The sequence below is a fragment of the Oryzias melastigma genome, linkage group LG19 (genome assembly GCF_002922805.2).
Source record: "Oryzias melastigma strain HK-1 linkage group LG19, ASM292280v2, whole genome shotgun sequence".
Lineage (NCBI taxonomy): Eukaryota > Metazoa > Chordata > Actinopteri > Beloniformes > Adrianichthyidae > Oryzias > Oryzias melastigma.
Window position 1 is genome coordinate 1,955,832 of NC_050530.1, and position 18,741 is coordinate 1,974,572.

At 38.0% G+C, this 18,741-nt stretch overlaps 1 protein-coding gene across 2 annotated transcripts in view; it reads left to right on the forward strand.

The window, feature by feature from the left end:
* tom1l2 (target of myb1 like 2 membrane trafficking protein) overlaps positions 1-13,487 on the forward strand; it is a 19,364-nt gene extending 5,877 nt beyond the window's left edge. Inside the window, exons 5-15 of one of the 2 annotated variants that reach the window (XM_024285019.1) lie at positions 249-383; positions 461-607; positions 1,156-1,272; positions 1,382-1,515; positions 3,506-3,557; positions 7,276-7,444; positions 8,477-8,603; positions 8,699-8,774; positions 9,429-9,485; positions 11,221-11,257; positions 11,340-13,487. In XM_024285019.1, coding sequence (XP_024140787.1) covers positions 249-383; positions 461-607; positions 1,156-1,272; positions 1,382-1,515; positions 3,506-3,557; positions 7,276-7,444; positions 8,477-8,603; positions 8,699-8,774; positions 9,429-9,485; positions 11,221-11,257; positions 11,340-11,488 — 1,200 coding nt within the window. In that variant the 3' untranslated portion in view covers positions 11,489-13,487. The remainder of the gene's footprint in view (positions 1-248; positions 384-460; positions 608-1,155; positions 1,273-1,381; positions 1,516-3,505; positions 3,558-7,275; positions 7,445-8,476; positions 8,604-8,698; positions 8,775-9,428; positions 9,486-11,220; positions 11,258-11,339) is intronic. The other variant, XM_024285020.1, reaches the window with a different exon arrangement.
* The last annotated feature ends 5,254 nt before the right edge of the window (positions 13,488-18,741 follow it).

The window sequence follows — 18,741 nt, forward strand, 5'->3', positions numbered from 1 at the left end:
TAAAAACTGTCACACTGGCACTTTCAGAAAAAAATATTGAATATATTTAACTTGACTTTGGAATTAAGTAAATTAATAAATACGTGTGTTTTTTTTATCAGGTTTAACTGACTAGTTTGATGTTGAGTGCAGATTTTTTTGCTGTTTGCAAATCAGCGTGGAGCAAATACTCCTTCAAAGGACGGGCTCCTTTTAGTCCTCGTCTCTCTTGTTTGTCTTCTACACACACCTTTCTTTGCGTTCTGCAGGCGTGGGCCGATGCGTTCAGGAGCATTCCTGACCTCACAGGTGTCGTCCAGGTGTACGAGGAGCTGAAGAGGAAAGGCATCGAGTTCCCCACATCAGAAATGGAGACCCTGTCGCCGATACACACACCTCAACGTGTACGTCCAACCACACAAAATAACAAAAACATGTCACAACGTGGAGTTTGAACACAACTTTTGTCTGGCGATCACAGGTAGCGTCCGTTCCAGAGGGCGACTCTGCTTTACACAAGTACAGCAGCACCACCCAACCCAAAACGCAGTCCGTCCCACCAGCATACAGCAGCCCCCAGGTCCTGAACATTCACGCCTCCGGATCCATCAATCCCACACCTGAACAGGTGCGGAGTTCAAACTATTTCAGCAAGAAATGGATCAATGAGATTATAACTTCATTTCCTGCATGTGAGCTCTTATTTTGAAAGGTTATGTTTAAAGCAGAATTGATGATAAAAACAGAAAACGATGCAGTTTTGAGTGTAAAATATACTAATGAAGTTTTTTTTCTGCATAAATTCAACCCTTAATATCCTGACTTTTAAAATATTTGATATTCATGTATAATGAGATTACATTTCTTCTTTTTTCGTAAACTATAAATAAATTAGAAATGGTCAGAAACAGGTTTTAAATTCTTACTGTAGCTGATATACAACAAAATGCCTGCATGAATTGAATTATACTACTACTCTATTCTCATGCTCGAGTCATGATGAGTCAGTTTTTCAATTACTGAGATTTTGTTCACAATTCCCTTTCTGCCTCACAACACATTAGCTCAAATAATTGATTTTTTTCCCCCTAAATGCTGTCAAAACAATATATTTTTGCCTTGTTGGTGGTTTCCTTAGCTTATTTGATCCACTGTATGCTTTGAAATGTTGTTTAGATCTGTCGGCTGCGCAGTGAGCTGGATGTCGTCCGTGGAAACGCGAAGGTGATGTCAGAGATGCTGACGGAGATGGTTCCAGGACAGGAAGAGGCATCTGATTATGAGCTACTGCAGGCAAGAAGCTATGTTTCTGTCAAAATGCTAAAAAAATCAAAGATTTTCTTCCATTTGACCCTAAATCTAAAAAAAAAAATCTTCTTACTTCTGTGGTGTTTTTGCTCAGGAGCTGAACAGGACCTGCAGAGCCATGCAGCAGAGGATAGTGGAGCTCATCTCTTGTGTTTCTAATGAGGCGGTGACGGAGGAACTGCTGCATGTCAACGACGACCTCAACAACATTTTCCTCCGTTATGAAAGGTTTGAAAAATCCACTGAAGTGACTACATACTGAACTTTTCCAGTAATAAATGAAGCTTTTAAGTTCCAGATTGGACCCAGATTGTTTTCGCAATTCTTCTTTCTTATTGCGAATTTGGGCAAATATTTCAGCCTCACTACATACTCAAACTCACCAAAATTATCCTAAACCTAAAACTCAGAAAAAGTGCATTTTTGGACCAAAATCTCTTATGTGGCTCAAAAACCAAAACACTCATGTCGAGGATATCCAAAGGAAGTTTTAAGATTATTATGGGATGGCCACTGGACATACACGGTGGCCATTTTGTGGCAAAGCGTGAAATTGGGCAATTTTCACATTTTTCCATAGGTTTTGTTCGAGCACGCCACCAGGTTTAGTCTACAGCCAGAACTGAAGTTTCGTTGACCTCAAGAAGAGGCCATCTTTAATTTCCTTTTGTAGATTTTGTATGACGTTAGTGTGGCATGTTCGGAAAAATGGCGTTCCCCTATTGCTCGCACATATTTATTTATTTATTTATTTTTTTACATGTACCTATTTATCTTTATTTAAGTGCCATTTCTTAATTTAACATGTATGTAACGGTGCTTTGTGAGATGTGGAGTTCTTTAATTTTCCTGCGGGTACGTCCCAAAAGGATTAATAAAGCTGTCTATTATTTGCCAAAATATTGTTAACATTTATTAAATGAGTTGTTGGTTTAACATTGTAACATAAGATATGATCATGTTAAAAATGTAGGCGTGATTAACCAAAACCTTCTGTTGCCAAGGAAATTAAAACATTTACTTTAGCTGATTTTGAAGAAATTAATTATTTCTGTTCATCATAACCAGACGACCAAAAAATAAAATGGTTGCTATGGAAATGAAACTAACTGAAAGCTATTATTAGGAAAACTTTTTTTTTTTAATTGCTCTGATCAGGATGGGCGTGGGGGAGGGGCGTATAGCACCTGCTCAGCAGGCGGGGGAAGGTAGCGCTCACAACCCAAACAAGGCTGCTCGCTGCTCTATAAATTTTTATCATCTAATTAAACAAATGAGTTGTTGCCTCAACACTTTAACATACAATATAATTATGTTAAAAATGTGGGCGTGGTTAACACAAAACTTCTGTTGCCAAGGAAATTAAAAAATTGACTTTAGCCGATTCCTCTAAAAATTACATGGATACGTTCATCACCACCAGACGACCAAAAAGTAAAACCGTTGCTATGGAGTTAAAACCAACTGAAAAGCCCCCATTGAGGAAAAAAGGGTTTTTTTTTTTAATGGATCTGTCTCGTGGAGCTCTGATTATGGAAGCAGAGGGGGAGGGGCCTGTAGCAGCTGCTCAGCCAGTGAGGCGGGGGATGGTAGCGCTCGCAGGCCAATCAAGGCGGCTCACGGCTTTATTCGTTATTATCGACTAATGTAATACATGAGTTGGTGGCAAAATATTATGATCGCTATAAAAATGTAGGCGTAGTTAACACAAAACTTGTGTTGCCAAGGAAATTAAAAAAATTACTTTAGCTTATTCTGCTTAAAATGGCATAGATCTATTTGTCACCATCAGGCAAACGAAAAATAAAATGGTTGCTATGGAAATAACCATTAGAAAGCTACCAATTGGAAAAAAATGTTTTTTTTTCTTTTCTTAAATTAATTTGTCACATCTGATTAGGATGGTAGAGGCAGAAGTCTTCAAGTAACTAGAACATTTTTGTGCTAATAATTGCTAATTACTTAAAATCTGTGTGTTAATTCCAAATCCACCAACAAATTGCTTGCATTTCAGATGCAAAAACATTGTTTTTATGCAGATAAATGAAGTCTGCAAACAGTTTGTTTCAAAAACAGCTTTTTTGTTTTTGTTTTTGGTCTTGAGTTTATAACAGGAAAACGCGTCCACATGCACACAAAACATTTCCTTTGAATGGAAAGAACCTGCATGCATGCACAGGTGCATTTTTGACTCAACCCTTTGTTTTTGTCGGTTTAGGTACGAGAGGTTCAGATCTGGGAGGTCATCGGCTCAGAGCGTCAACAACGGGGTGAGTCTGCCGTCGGGACGTGAGCGGTGTTGTGCAACTCTAACCTTATCGATCTGAACCCGAGCGGATCCCTCTGTGTCTCGGTGTTTAGTTACGTCTTTCATTTTGTCGCATGTTACATCATTACATGTATTAAAGCCTAGTTTGGAAATGGATTTTAGACTTTAAATTGGGCCTTTTCTGCACAATAACGACAAGGAATGCAGGAAGAATGTTCAAAAACACTGTAGGGGTGTGATCTACTGATCCTGAAGAAGAGGAGAAAGCAGTTTTAGTGTTGAACTTATCTGTGTTAAAAAAGATAAGACTGTTTCTCTCATTTTCTCTGCAGTTGAAAAGTTTGTTTCAATCTTTATCTTAATGTCTTTTTAAGTTAAGATAAAAGTTTGGGTTCATGAAAGTTTGAGGCTAAACTCACCAAATAATGATTTTAAGTCATATTTGGTAAAACGTTTTGCTCTGCTGTAACGTTTGTTGGTCTGCCTCTTTATCTTTTCACCTAAAGACCCCTCCAATGAAAATCAAGTTGTTGTTTTTTTATGTGTTCTTGTGGAGGATGATGGACATATATGAAGAAAATTAAGCTCAAAATTACATTTCTGAGTATTTCTTCATTCAAAACATCCGAATTAGGAGCAGACATAAAAATGCCGTTTGGACAAGAGTTTATTTGTGATGTAGAAAATACTCTGGGGGCGCTCGGAGGTCTCAGTATCGGGGAAGGGAAGGGCGGCGGGATTGCTCTGCATCAGCGGTCCTGCACACAACTTGGAGGGGAATTTCTTGCTGCTCTGCAGAAACTATGTCCTAGAAAACAACTCAAGTTTTTAGATTTTGGCTAAAAATGGCATCATCATAATTAAAAGATCTCTGGCTTTTAGAGTAGATCAAAAGATGATCGGAGAGGGTCTTTAGTGCCTCGTTACCACTGAGCGGTCCAGACCGGACTGGAGCGGTCCAGACCGGACTGGACTTCTGAACGCTCCCATTACAAAGTGGACCCGTTAAGCAGGACTGACTGGTACCATTCCTGGTCCTCCGTTGGTCGTAGGTCCATGGAAAAATGGAATGAACCCGTTAGGGCGGAGCTTCTGTCGTCACATGATGTAACCTATTGATTGGCGAAAAGGTTTTATGACAACAGGAAGCGTCCGACCAGCGCGTTCCTGACTCAAGGTCCAAACCCAAAGCTTTATCGTCTTTTCGTTTGTATTCTTCTTCACCCCCCCGCAGTCTTCTTGCAAAGACTAATCAATTATTTACATGCAGCATTCGTGGGGGTTGGGGACCGGAGACACGCCAAATCCAGGGATACAGAGACTCCACCCCCATTTCCGTCTGGGTTTAACCCAACTGAAGAATGTCCGTTACCGATCCATACTCATCAAAAACACTTCCAAACATACTTTGTAAATGATTTATTGAAGAACGTTGGAGTATTGCTCTACATTGAGTTTTTAAATTCTTTTAATTCAGAATAACATTCTGTTCTGCTTCATTCATAACAAACACCTGCTCCGGATAATAATTATCCTCCACGATTATCTTATCTTTTTCCCTCCGTTTCTGAGTCAGCTGATGCTTCTGTTTTGCCGTAGTCACAGCTACGTCATCGGTCGACGCCCCACATGCGCTTTGATGGTCCAGAACTCAATGGAAACGCTCACTTGAATCGAACTGGACCGTTCTAAACCAGCCTAGAGAGAACTGGTCTGGTCCGTACTGTTCAGTGGAAACGAGGCCTAACGTATAAAACCACCATCACATTTATGTTTTTCTCTAACAGCTTTAATGTGCATCCACCAAAATATCAAGGAAGAGCTCTACTTCCTGGTTGCTACAGGTGTTCAAGAGTGAATTCCTGTTTTTTCCCAGAATGCTCAACTTGTTGGTTCCAAGAAAAAGCTAAAAGTTTCCGAATACTCATTCCAGATTATTGTGGAAACTCTTTTAACTGAACCTAACTTCTGCAGGTGTGAACAAAAACGCTGTGTTTCCTCTGTGATGTATAATTTCAACCGTTTTTCTTTCTTGCATTTCCTGTTGCTTCCATCTCATTGCTCTGTGAAGCGTGAGGCGTCAGATTTGTGTAGAACCTTCTCTCCTCCTCAGAGGTTTCCAGCATCCCGTGTGGATCATACCATTTCATCGTGTCTGCACTCGCATGCTAACGGTTCACTGTCTCCTCTTTTCTGTTCCTTTATGTTCTCCTGTTTCTGTTGCTAGCTCAACCAGGCAAGTATGAAAACACTGTCAGACCCCCCCCCATCATTAGAGCAGCACCTCAGGAACTGGTTTCCTCCAACATCTCCACCCCCATCCGGCATGTTTGGTCTGTAAGCCCTCCACAGTCTGAGACCTGGAAGCAGACTGTAGTCGGCTTCAGACGGCACCAAAGTGGACATGTTAGCCTCATCTCAGAGATGTAGCCCTCCCTCTGTCCTCCCTGCTGCATTTCTGAATTCTTAAGGGGATTTTGTGGAGAATCAAAATGAGAAAACATCAAGAATTTACCATTTAGATGGTCTGTTTTCTGTTGAAGACCCACTCTGAGGAAAATCGTGTCTGTAACATGTTCTAGTGACATCGTTCTGATGATGGATGACACATATGAAGAAAAATAAGCTTAAAATTACATTTTTGAGTATTTTTTTTTTTTATTGAAATTGTTAGTCAGGAGGAGACGAAAAAATAAAAAAAGATGAGGTAGAAAATACGCCGGGGGGGCCACACGCTCTTAGCTCTCAACGAGAGAAAGATCCCAACCAAAACTTTCTAATGAACAACTGCCGCTCTGCAGAAACTATGTCCTAAAAACATTTTTTTTTATTTTGGCTAACCACAACATACCATATTTTTCAGTGTATAAGTCGTAGTTTTTTGTAGGTTGGCTGACTTGTACTGAAGTGTGACTTATGTGTGGAATTTATTTTTTTTTTTTTTAAGTAAAAAGAGAAATCATTTGAGGACAGTATTTGTGTGTATCAGTATTAGCTACTGACAGTAAAGCTGCGTTCACAACAAACGCAATTCCCGGACAGTTTTAATGTTAAGTCAACAGGACAGACACAAGTTACGATACTTTTATGCCTCGTTTTTATGCCTGGTTTCCACCAAGCGATTCAGTCCAGTTGGTATTTTGAGTGTTTTCATTATAAAATGGACCCAATAAACCAGACAGAACCATACCATTTAGGACCCACATTGGTTGTAGGTCCATAGAAAAATGGAACAGTCTGTTTAGCGCCGATCTAACTTTGAAATTGGTTTTTACAACAAAAGAAAGCGACGTTGTTCTTCTTCTCCGGCTGGAATTTTCTGTCAAACTACTTTAAATTCTTTGTGTATTAGAAGAACCAAACAGGGAAAACATGAGCTGTGATGGTCCAACTCTGAGGGGAAACACTCATCTGAATCGTCTGGACTGGACCGTACCGCTCAGTAGAATCGAGGCTATGATTACCAGACCTCTGGGAATGCTTTTAAAATGTAAATCAGAGTGGGTCTTTAAGAGCTTCTCTTTGACTCATCGTCAACATCAGGATAACCACACCCCCTTAAGAAACCGTCCATCTGCACTCCTGCATTTCAAAGTTTTCTTTCTTTCCCAACATTTTCTAGACAATAAAAGATGCTAAATCCAGCTTTGACCCCCCCAGCCTCCCGTTTAGGTGAATGTCTCAATGAAATAACGTCTCCATCGTTCTTCCTCCATCAGGTCCTCAGTGAGGCTACAGAAGATAACCTCATTGATCTCGGTCCAGGCTCCCCCGCCGTGGTCAGCAACATGGCCAGTGCAGCTCCCTCTAGTTTACCCCCCAACCTCACCGCCTCTGGAGGAAGGCCGTCCTCCCCGGCCACTTTGGCCTCACGTCTGGCTGGCTTAGGTATGAAGACGGAACAAAGCTCCACTGTAGGACTTTAGAAAGCTCTGCCCGGTCCCAGTAGAACAGTCTAGACACGGATTTAATGTAGAGTTTTGTCTCATTCAGTGCCGTGGATCCTGTACAGATCAAGATCAGATCTTTATTCTATAATACTGAACTCATTTTTCTACAAATATTTATACTTTTAGAGTTTAGACAATAGAGAAACAGATGATAATTACCATGCATAACTGAGAAAAGTGTATAATTAGTTTTTATTAACCTTAAGACATCAAGAATTGTAGAAGGGGGGCGGGGTAAGCCTACTTTGTAGATTTCACTGACTGAGAGATATTTTTAGAACTTAAAATCCTGTAAATATCACAATTACTGCCTATTTTTGAAGAAATTCAGAATTTGCAACAGTCTGGTTGGATTTATTAATCGTAGCATTTAAAGAAAGATGATTTTTGCATTTTAACCTGAATTTTAGCCTAAAAAGTCTTGCATAAATAGCAGTTTGTCATCTGCATAAGTGACTATTTTCATATATTATGACATTTTTCCATGTACCGAATTTTCCAGAGTATAAGTCGCTAAACCAAAAAAAGTCTAGAAAACCGTGTATAAGTCCCACTGGAGTACAAGTCACACTTTTGGGGGAAAAGTCGGACGTTTCAAAACAAATCCGTCAAGCCAATAGTTAAAATAAATACAAGAATATGAATCTTTTGATCTGTATAAAATAAATATCAAAGTTTAAGAGGAAAACAATTGGATTCTCTTCCGTGTTTGTTTTGGACGACACTTCTGCTGCTGTCACTAGCAAATACTCCGATGCAGCGCCCTCTAGTGGTTGTTAGAGGAAACGACCGCTAAAGGAACTAATGTTTACTGGGAAATAACAAATATATGAGCCGTTTATGTCAAAAAAAAAAAACACAAATAAGTTTCTCCTGAGTATAACTCACACCTCTGGCTAAACTATGGAAAAAACACAGCTTATGTTTATTATATACAGTAAGTTGACAGTGACACATTTGTGTCCTGCAGACATGGGTGCAGACAGCGTAAGCAGCACTCTCAGCTCCCTGTCCAGCTGTAAGCCCACGCCCGCTCAGGACGACTTCGACGTGTTCGCTCAAACCAGAACCGGCGCCAAATCTGAACCACAGAAGACGTGAGAGAGTTCAACTTTCTAAAAAATGTTTGTTTTTTTTAATATATTTAAAGCTAAATGGCATAAACCTGAGTTTGTTTTGGTGTCTGTTTCAGTTCTGGGACAGAAGACGGTCGCGCTGCCAGCGGCCCCCCTCCCACTCTGGATGTTCTTCAGCCGTCTGCTGGGGGGGTGAGTGTCGGCATCAGCCTCATGTTTTCCCTCCTTCTGCTCCTGCTGGATGACGCGAAGATCTCACCGTCTTCTCCTGCTCACGTCTTTGACCCTCAGATGTTTGTGACCTCAGAACGGTCTGTTTTCAAGGGTCAAACTCATGAACACAGATACTCAGACAGACATTAGAGATGACATAATCTGACAGACTCTAAAAATGCTGGGAGGTGTCATCATTTCATGAACGGATACCAAACCTTCGTCTTTTTGTTTGATGAAAGCAAATCCACACCAGTATGTTTGGATCGGAGCCTCTTACATTTCAACTTTTATTCCTTGAGATGAATGCGTCACTTCAAAACACTAAATCTACATTTTGGTTTCATTTATTCAAGTTTTTTTTGATTATTAAATGAAATAAAAGAAGCTTTTGTTCATCATTAACCTATATTTTTATCTAATTTTGTGGATTTACACGATAAACAGTTGCTAGAAACCCCTTTACCACCACTTTATATTCCTTAAAGATCATAATTATGTTTTATGTTTCATATTTTTGTTTTAATGTGTCATTTATATTCTTTTTAAGTTGTTTTTGAGTTCTCATGTCTTTTTATTTTCATTTTTTTTTGTTTTTTTTTACACCCGTGGCACTCCTGCTGTTCCCCTCAGGGTGTCCCGGGTCACTCTGTCATGGATGACGTAGAGGCGTGGCTGAGCACCGACGTGGTGAGCCCATCACCATTTATGTTTCATTTGTTTGCTTTTCTCTCCTTTTTCCTCCTTTCATTCGTCTTTTTGTGTTCTAAATCTTTATATCTGGTTAATCGGCTTCAAATTCACTGAAACTAAATGTCTTTTTTATTTTATGGAACTAATCAGTTCTGCAAAATCATCATCATTAATTAATCATCATTAATCAAAATACAACTAAAAAAGTGATTTAATGAAGTTTTCCTAATATAACTGACTTCCAACCTTTACTTTTACATCACCAAAGGGACTTTTTCTCTCTCGAACAATTGAGAAGAAAAGAGAACAACTCTTCCAGTTCAGAGTCTTTAATTTAACAAATATAAATAGTAGGAATTCTTTTCTGAGCAATCCAAAAAGTATTGACCACAAACTACTGAATAACGCTATAAAATGTGTGTTGACATACTTCAGTCCACAGTCTGATGTGATCAGTCCTCAGCTCTAATTTATGATGAACACCTCATCAGGCTTTGATCTTCACATAATAGAGAAGGGCTGGTTGGGTTAGTTCTGTTAAGAACTACGTAGTCGCACATTGATGATGTCATAGCAGCGCTGTACAGAGACGAGACATGCGCTGAGAAATCTGTTTTTTTTTTCTTTTTATATGTACAAGACAATAACTATAGATTAAAAATAAGATTAACAAGATAAAAAAAACGTGATAATTCGTCTGTAATTAAATAATCTCGAAATGTGTCTGTTAATAAATAATCTGGATTAACGTAATAATTTTCTGTAGTTAATCATGATTTATTTATCTGTAATTATAATAATCTAGATTAATGTGATAATTTGTCTGATAAATTGTGATATTTAACTATAAATTTAATAATCTGGATTAACATGATTGTTTTTCTGTAATTAGTTAATTGTGATATTTATCTGTAATTAAATAATCAAGCTTAAAATTACAGTTTGTCTGATTAAGTAATCTAGATTAACATGATAATTTGTAATTAAATAATCATGATAATTTGTAGTTAATTAATTGTGATATTTATCTGTAATTAAATAATCTATATTAACATATATTTTTTTATAACTAAGGAATCATGATATTTGTCTGTTAATAAATATAAGATATTTTTTATGTCTGTAATTAAACGATAATTTGACACCCTGACTAATTATTAAAAAATCAAAGGACTTTCTTTAAAGTTTTTGTTTTGAAAGCAAAACTTAAAATCCAATAGATTTTTTTTTAAGCTTCATTAATCTGAAACACATTAAATAGTTAATGAAGCATCACAACCTCCTTCTTCATTTTCCTCATGAACCTAAAGACCCGCTCCAGTGAAAATCAGGTTTTTAACGTTCTAGTGGCATTTTTCTGAGGATGGAGGACATGTATGAAGAAAACTGAGTGTAAAATTACATTTCTGAGTATTTTTTGAATTAACTTGTTGTGAATCAGGAGCAGATGAAAAAATCCATTTGAAAAAGAGCTCTGGGCGGAGATGGGGGCGGAGTTGCTCGGCTCCAACATTCCTGCCCACAACTCGGTGGTGAATTTCTAATAAACTACTGCCGCTCTGCAGAAACTATGTCCTAGAAAACAACACAGATTGAAAATGCTTTAAATCACTTTGTTTATAAGAAGAATCTTGAATTCTTTTGGGGTTTATTTATTAGCTCTGCAGTGTTGGAAGTGTTAAAAGCAGAATTTTTCTTTTCATTTCTTGTTAAAGTTGTGATGTTTTTACAGAAAGGGGATGAAGGAGAAGAAGGCGTCACCAGTGAAGGTTCGATCCTCTGCTTTTCCTAAAGTCTCCAGCCTCACATCAAGAACGTTTCACGCCATTGTTTTGATTCTGCTGTTTCTAGAGTTCGATAAGTTCCTGGAGGAGCGAGCCAAAGCGGCAGAGATGACCCCCGGCCTCCCGTCGCCCCCTAGCGGCAACCCGGGGGGAGGACAGGGCACCCCCGGCAGGAAGAAGGCCGACAGACAGGAGGGCTCTCTGTTCGCCATGTAGACCCGCCCACCTTTGACCTCTGATCCGCAGCCTTAGACCCGACCAGCAGAGCAGCACCTCCACCCATCCATGAGCTTTGTGACTCACCCCAGCACTACCCTCCAGTTTGCACATTCTAAAAACAGGAAGTCTGGATTCTTCATGCTGAATAAAGAGAAGCCTGGAAAGTACGGTGGCCCTGAAGTTCAAATCGCATCATTAAAGACCTCAACAACAATTTAAAAAAGCAAAACAAATGATAAAAATGACATTTTATAATTACAAAAAAAGGAAATTTTCAGAAAATCAAAATGAAATTAGTAAAATAAATGAAAAAGATGCATCTTTCCAACTGAAATTTCTTTAATTTTTGTGGCCACGCCCACTGCAAAAGTTTGGTAATTGTTCGGTTTTTGCTACAATTCAGGCAAAACATCAAATATAATCAAATAATCTATGTTTTTTAATTTTGGAATTTGTTATTTATTTTCTAAATGTTATTTGCTTAACTTTTTTATTTTTTTGTTTTTGCACCAATGCTATTTTTTCTTTTGACACTTCCGGGCTACCGTACTTCGGGCTTGTTGTGAACTGCAGAGCTTCACGTCGCAGCTAATTGTGATAAAACACGATTTTATTTTTAAAAAAGAGGAAAAGCTGAGTCTGTGACACTAGAAAAGGGATTTCCAGACAAACACACTACGTTTAATCTTATTTTTCACTCTTAAAGAAACACAAACTTTCTGTTCATGACGGTTTTAGTGTTCTTTAGAAACCTGTCGGAACTTGATTTGTAAATCTGTAAATGACAAATGTCAAGTTTAATACTTCGTGTGTATATTTAAGCAACATATATATATATAAATATCTATGATTGAGATGGTAATTTAATGTTTTGGGAAAGAGTTGATGCTCCTGACAATAGGATGTACCTTAACCTTTTCAGAGGAAGGGATCCTTTCTTTCTAAACACTGTTTTTAATGGAAAGATGAAGGAAAAAAAGGGATTTTAGTCGTAGTTGAGCTGGAAAATCTGAGACTAATTAATGAGTTAATGAAAACGAAGCTGCTATCGTTGGTTTTTACTCCTCCAGATGTCGGTTCTCCTCTGTTTGGATCGATTCGCTGTAGGAGGTGCTGTTGTAGCCCAAGACACACGTGCTGTTATCTGTAGGTTTGAATCCGTTTTAACAAACTGTTTCTTTTTGTTTTTTCGAAGCTTAAAGGACCAAGTACGAGATGTTTTTTCTTTGTGGATGCAGAAGGTTTATTAGAAGGGAAAGCTCACACTACGAGGTTTTTTCTTTTGTCGACATCTGAAAAAGCCTGACCTTTCTGCTCGACGTTTGTGATCAGAAATGAGCTCGCCTCAAATGAGACATTTCCGTAAACGCGACGTGTAACACAACTGCAACAAGCTGAAAACAAGTGTGCACTTTGACGGCACGCCGCCCGGTTGACTAAAGCTGAAGCACTACGATTATTGTTTGTTTCTGATCAGTATTTTTGATTGTTTTTAATGAGCTAAATTCATTTTGGGGGAATTTTGGTGTTAAAGGACAGAATGGAAAAAATGTCAATGTGTGTTTTGATGTTTTTTGACTTGTGTTTATGGTGTTAAAAGTTTTCCCTTTTTTGTTTTTTACTTGTTGCTGCTGGTTGATGCATCTAGTTTATGAGATCTAACAGAATGAGGTTCCTAATGTCAATTAAGACTCAATTATCTGGGGAAAAAAAAGTTTGATATTTTCGCTGGTTTTTCACTTTCCAAACATCAGAAACGGGAAATTCTTTGTTTCCTTTCTCCTCCCGTCTGTCTGTTTTGCTGTTGACGTGAATTTCGTGAAACGTCTCCGTAGATTGGAAGAAGAGACCCAAAGATGTTTTCAAACCATCATGGAGGAGAGAAGGGGGCGGGGCTAGACTGAATGACTGCTGACTTTTCTTAGCTGCCTCATCATCTTCTTTGTTGTTTGACTGATGCATGAACTCCTAATAAAGTTAGCATCTGTGATCTGCATCTCTGGCCTCGTCTGTTCTGTCATAAGAAATGCCGGTTGCATCATGATACTACCACCTCCCTGCTCGTTTTGCAGTGCTGAAATTACGGGTCAGAAACTTTTAGATCTGCAAACTGTATTTTGGGCATCTTAACATTTGCAGATGAGATTTTTATCTGAAATTTTCTTGAAAGAAATTAAGAATCTGGCGCTCTAGCTGCAGATCTTTAATGTAATTTAAGAAGCACAGACGAGCCAGAGGCGAGGTCCACGGTTAAGGACAGAAGCACAGACGAGCCAGAGGCGAGGTCCACGGCTGAGGACAGAAACACAAACGAGCCAGAGGCGAGGTCCACGGTTAAGGACAGAAGCACAGACGAGCCAGAGGCGAGGTCCACGGCTGAGGACAGAAGCACAGACGACCCAGAGGCGAGGTCCACGCTTAAGGACAGAAGCACAGACGAGCCAGAGGCGAGGTCCACGGCTGAGGACAGAAGCACAGACGAGCCAGAGGCGAGGTCCACGGCTGAGGACAGGATCACAGATGAGCCAGAGGCGAGGTCCACGGTTAAGGACAGAAGCACAAACGAGCCAGAGGCGAGGTCCACGGCTAAGGACAGAAGCACAAACGAGCCAGAGGCGAGGTCCACGGCTGAGGACAGAAGCACAGACGAGCCAGAGGCGAGGTCCACGGCTAAGGACAGGATCACAGATGAGCCAGAGGCGAGGTCCACGGTTAAGGACAGAAGCACAGACGAGCCAGAGGCGAGGTCCACGGCTGAGGACAGAAGCACAAACGAGCCAGAGGCGAGGTCCACGGCTAAGGACAGAAGCAGAGATGAGCCCAAGGCGAGCTAACTGGAATCTCTAAGACAACACATGAATCACACTGCACCAAATAAGACAGAAGAATATATGACTTTCTTCCAACATTTAGCATTTAAATGTAATGTATCCTAAATTAAACATAAAGGATATATAATAGCTTTTATAATACAGTTCAGAAACCCAAAGTTGCCAGTAATGACTCATTAAAGCAAAATCTTTAATTACTTTCTCCATCTCCTTTCATGTTGGCTTCAATCAAAAGTGAGATGTTGGATCCATTTGACTTGTTTGATCCAGTGTCTTCAAATTATGGTCCACATCATAACAGCACCACCTCCGTGCTTTACATATTAACCTAAATATTTAGATTTTTTTTTTTTGAGCAGCGTTAGATTCATTTCTCGTGATGTAAATCATCATTTGAAGCCCCTTAAGCTTTTTTAAGAGTCTAAACTCATACCTGTTAATTATTTACCATTTTAGATCCATTAAACTTTGAACATTTGTTTGTTTTTAGCTAAAGTGTTGAGTTTGGTAGTGTAACAAATATTTTTTTGTATTTTCTTATTAATGCGGAGCCCCTGAAGAGACATCAAAGTAAAAAAAAGTTAGCTAAAAACATACCCAAAAAATATATTGTTCTTGTTAATATCTAATAATACCAACTGGTGAGCACCAGTCACTATCTGATGTGCACCAATTACTATATGGAGGGCACTAGTTATTATTTGGTGAGCATCAGACACTATCAGACACTAAGTTTTTGGTTCGTGTTTCATAGATTTTGGCTTAAAATACTTTCATTTCTGGAAGATTCTTGCCTCTACTTGCAAGGTTTTGAATTTTTATTTTATCTGGAGACTAAAAAATGTCTCGACTAACAGAGAATTATTCAATTTGCCCCTAATTTTATTTTTCAAATGCAGAAAATAATATTTTACGTTTTGCATCTTCCTGCATAAGTTGCTCCGCTGGCGCGGCGGCTGGAATGTAAACACTTCAGCAGAGGTTGACTGACACGCCGTGTTGGTTTTCTCATTCCTGCTCCAAACTCACTTGAAGCCATTTAAAAAAAACAAAAAGCATATTTCAGGCCCCGGAGTGCAGAGGAGTCCACCTGCAGAGCCGTGCACGTGCCATTAAACAGCAAAGGGCAGAGACGTGCGACCCCTCAGGCTGTTTCCGAAGGCCTCATTCATCAGCTCGTTCACACAGATACTATGATCCTCGTCATGAATCCATATAACCGCTCTGTGTTTATCATTTCATCCATCACTAGTTTGCCATTTTCATGATTTTTTTGCTTCTTTGATGCTAATTTGGTTCCTGCAGTTGAATCCTGATCTGGAATGGCGCCGCCAGTCGCCGCGCGCTCATATTTATCTGTTGTACTATGTGCACTGACTTTTCGGGCCCCGGTTCCTCTTAGCCGTCTCCTGTAGCCTCCGAGCACTTTATGCTAAGTTAATTTACCCAAATGTGTCGGCGGCGTCATGGCAGCGCCGCCCCCCCCACCCAACATCAACAACTTTGTTAATGGAAACTTGCTGATCCATAAACGGGAGTGCCGCCGCCGCCGCCAACGCTGGGGGGCAGCTCACACGTGAATGTTTAAAAAGCTGCAGATCGATGAGGGGCATTTGCAAAAAGAGGTTTAATTATACAGTTTATGTGTGGGGGTGGGGGTGCTATTTAAACCTGGGCAAACGGGGGGCTCGGTATTTAAATAGGGTCACTTCCCGGCCTTACCTTGCAAGTGTTATGCTATATTAAATGCCACTCATGTTAAGTGTGTTGAAAGCCTCCTCTGATGTAGTCAAGACATAATCTAAAGGTTAAATTGAAAAATGTCCCCTTCAACGGCGCAGGAAGGCGCCATGATTGATCTGCGCCGCACGGGAGGGAAATGTAAGGGCCGATTCCCCAAACCTGAGCGAAAAGAACGGCTGGAACCGGGACGGACCGGATTAGAATTTAAGTGTCAGTCAATCCGAGTTTCAGAAAGGTCAGGAGGAAAAAGGAATTAGCAACGGATCCAAACGGACGTCCAGAAGTGACTTTACTAGAGCAACATGCTGAGTAATTCAACGTAAAATTAACAAAAAGTCTTTTATAATACAGTTTTTTTTATATTTGCTGAAAAAAATAATTATGTGATTTGAGAACTGCATTTTCACAAAAATTTAAGCTTAAAATAGATTTTAATTTAGCAAAATGTCCCCCTAATATTCCAATTTGCAATTTTAGATTTTTGCAACACTTTTAAAATAGGTTAAAATATTCAAATTGGTTTTAAAATTACCTTATGTAAAAGCAAAACATTTTTTTTATTTTTAGAAATAAGCTCAAATGTCAAGAGATTAAATGTGAGCATAGAATCCACTGATGATAAGTATAATATATATAAGAAATTACATTTAACACTATTTAATTTTAATGCAATAATTTACACTAGGTTGATAAAATCAACTAATCAAGTTTGATCAATCTAATCGAATCAATTAATGGGTCAATAATCGATGCTAAAGTCTGCTAACGTTTAATGGGATTTCCCATAGGACGGCTAATGCTAACACTTGGTCAAACTAAACCTACATCGTTGAATAAATAAACATTTTTATAAACTCACAGGTATGAATTCTCCCAACTATTTAAAGGAAATATTTTTAACGTAACTATTTGTGTTCTAAAGGATATTTTTTTGTTCATTCTTTCTTCTTCTGGAATAATGATAAACCACATATGTGTCAAAGTCGAGGCCCGCGGGCCGGATCCGGCCCTCAGGGTGATACTATCCGGATCATTTTATTTTACTGTTGATTTTATTTTATAACTAATATTTCAGCTACATGCTAGCTATTTTGGCTAGCCTAAGATTTTTGTTTGTTTGTTTTTTAGGCTAATTTGGCATTTAGCTAATATTTTAGCTAGCTGTCAGCTTCAGGGGTTTTAACTATCATTGAATTAAGTTGAGAGGATCGAAAGAATGAAAAAACATCGTAATCGAATGGATCCAGACTCTAGTGAATCGAATCAATTCTGGAAACGATCGATACCCAGCTCTAAATTTACCAAATAAAAAAGCGCAATCAGTTATTTTTTTTTTAAGTATTAAGGAAATAGCTAATGATTAAATATCCACTAAAAAATCACATTTTAAAACATCTGAATGGAAAATAAACTATTTAATTTGATTAAAACAATGACATTCTTGGTCCTCCATACATCCTATCGTTAGTAAAACAAATAAAGATGAAATAAATAAAAGGCAGTCAGAAAACTACGGAGGAGTTGCCTTTTTTAATGTATTTTGTGTGAATTTTTCTCTTTTATGTCAGAAAATTCTCCTTCTTTCTTTTAAAAATGCATTTTTAAATCAAAAAATCAAATATATTTGAAAACTCTTTTTGACTAATAACAATTTAAATGCAATTTCTGCCCTTTAATTGAACCAATTAACATACATTTTTACATTGAACCATCTAGAATTTAGTTTTAATTCCACTTTTTTATTTAATTCCAACATTGTTCACCTTTTATGTGTCCTAAACTAGACATAAAGCACAGATATAGTTTTTATAAAGCAGTTACTGGTTAAGATTCATTATTAGCAAGAAAATAATTATTTTCTTTCATTTCCTTTTATGTTTGCTTCAAAGAGAGAAGTTAGATCCATTTGGCTTGAACTTTCAGATTTGATTTAGAGTCTTTAGATTATGGCCCACATCATAACAGCACCACCTCAATGCTTTACATAGTGACCTAAATATTTCGATTTTTTTTTTGTGCATTATCTTCAGGTAGTTTGATGGAAATCATCTTGTGATAATTTTTAAGAGGCTAAACTCGTACATGATCATTATTTATCATTTTAGACCAAATAAACTTTCAACTTTGAAAATCAGTTTATTTTTAGCTATAAAAATGTCAAAAAATAATTAATAATTCTTTAAATAACAGAAACAAAATCTGCAAATGTTATTTTTAAAAATGGTTTTATCAATAATATTTATTTAAGAAAAAGATTGTAGTCACTTATACGTTTCTAAAATGAGTTTGCTATTGAAAATAATTTTCTGAGATTATTTTTCTTGCAAAAACAAATTAAATTCTTAATTTTACTTTAAGATTCTGTTTTTACAGTGTAAAAAGAGAATTTTGGTGGATTTTTTTTCTCTTTAATGTGAGAAAACTTTTAAAAATACATGTTTAAATCCTAAAATCAAATATTTTTGATAACTCTTTTTGACAAATATAAATTCAAATTTAATTTATATCATTTATTTGAACCAATTAACATAAATTGTTACATTTAACAACCCATAATCTTTATTTATAGGGAGTTATTTCATTTGAAAAGACTCATTTATTCCACAATTTATTGAAATGAATTCACTAGCTTATGTAGGTTATTATTTTATTTATTTATACCAAAATGAGATCATT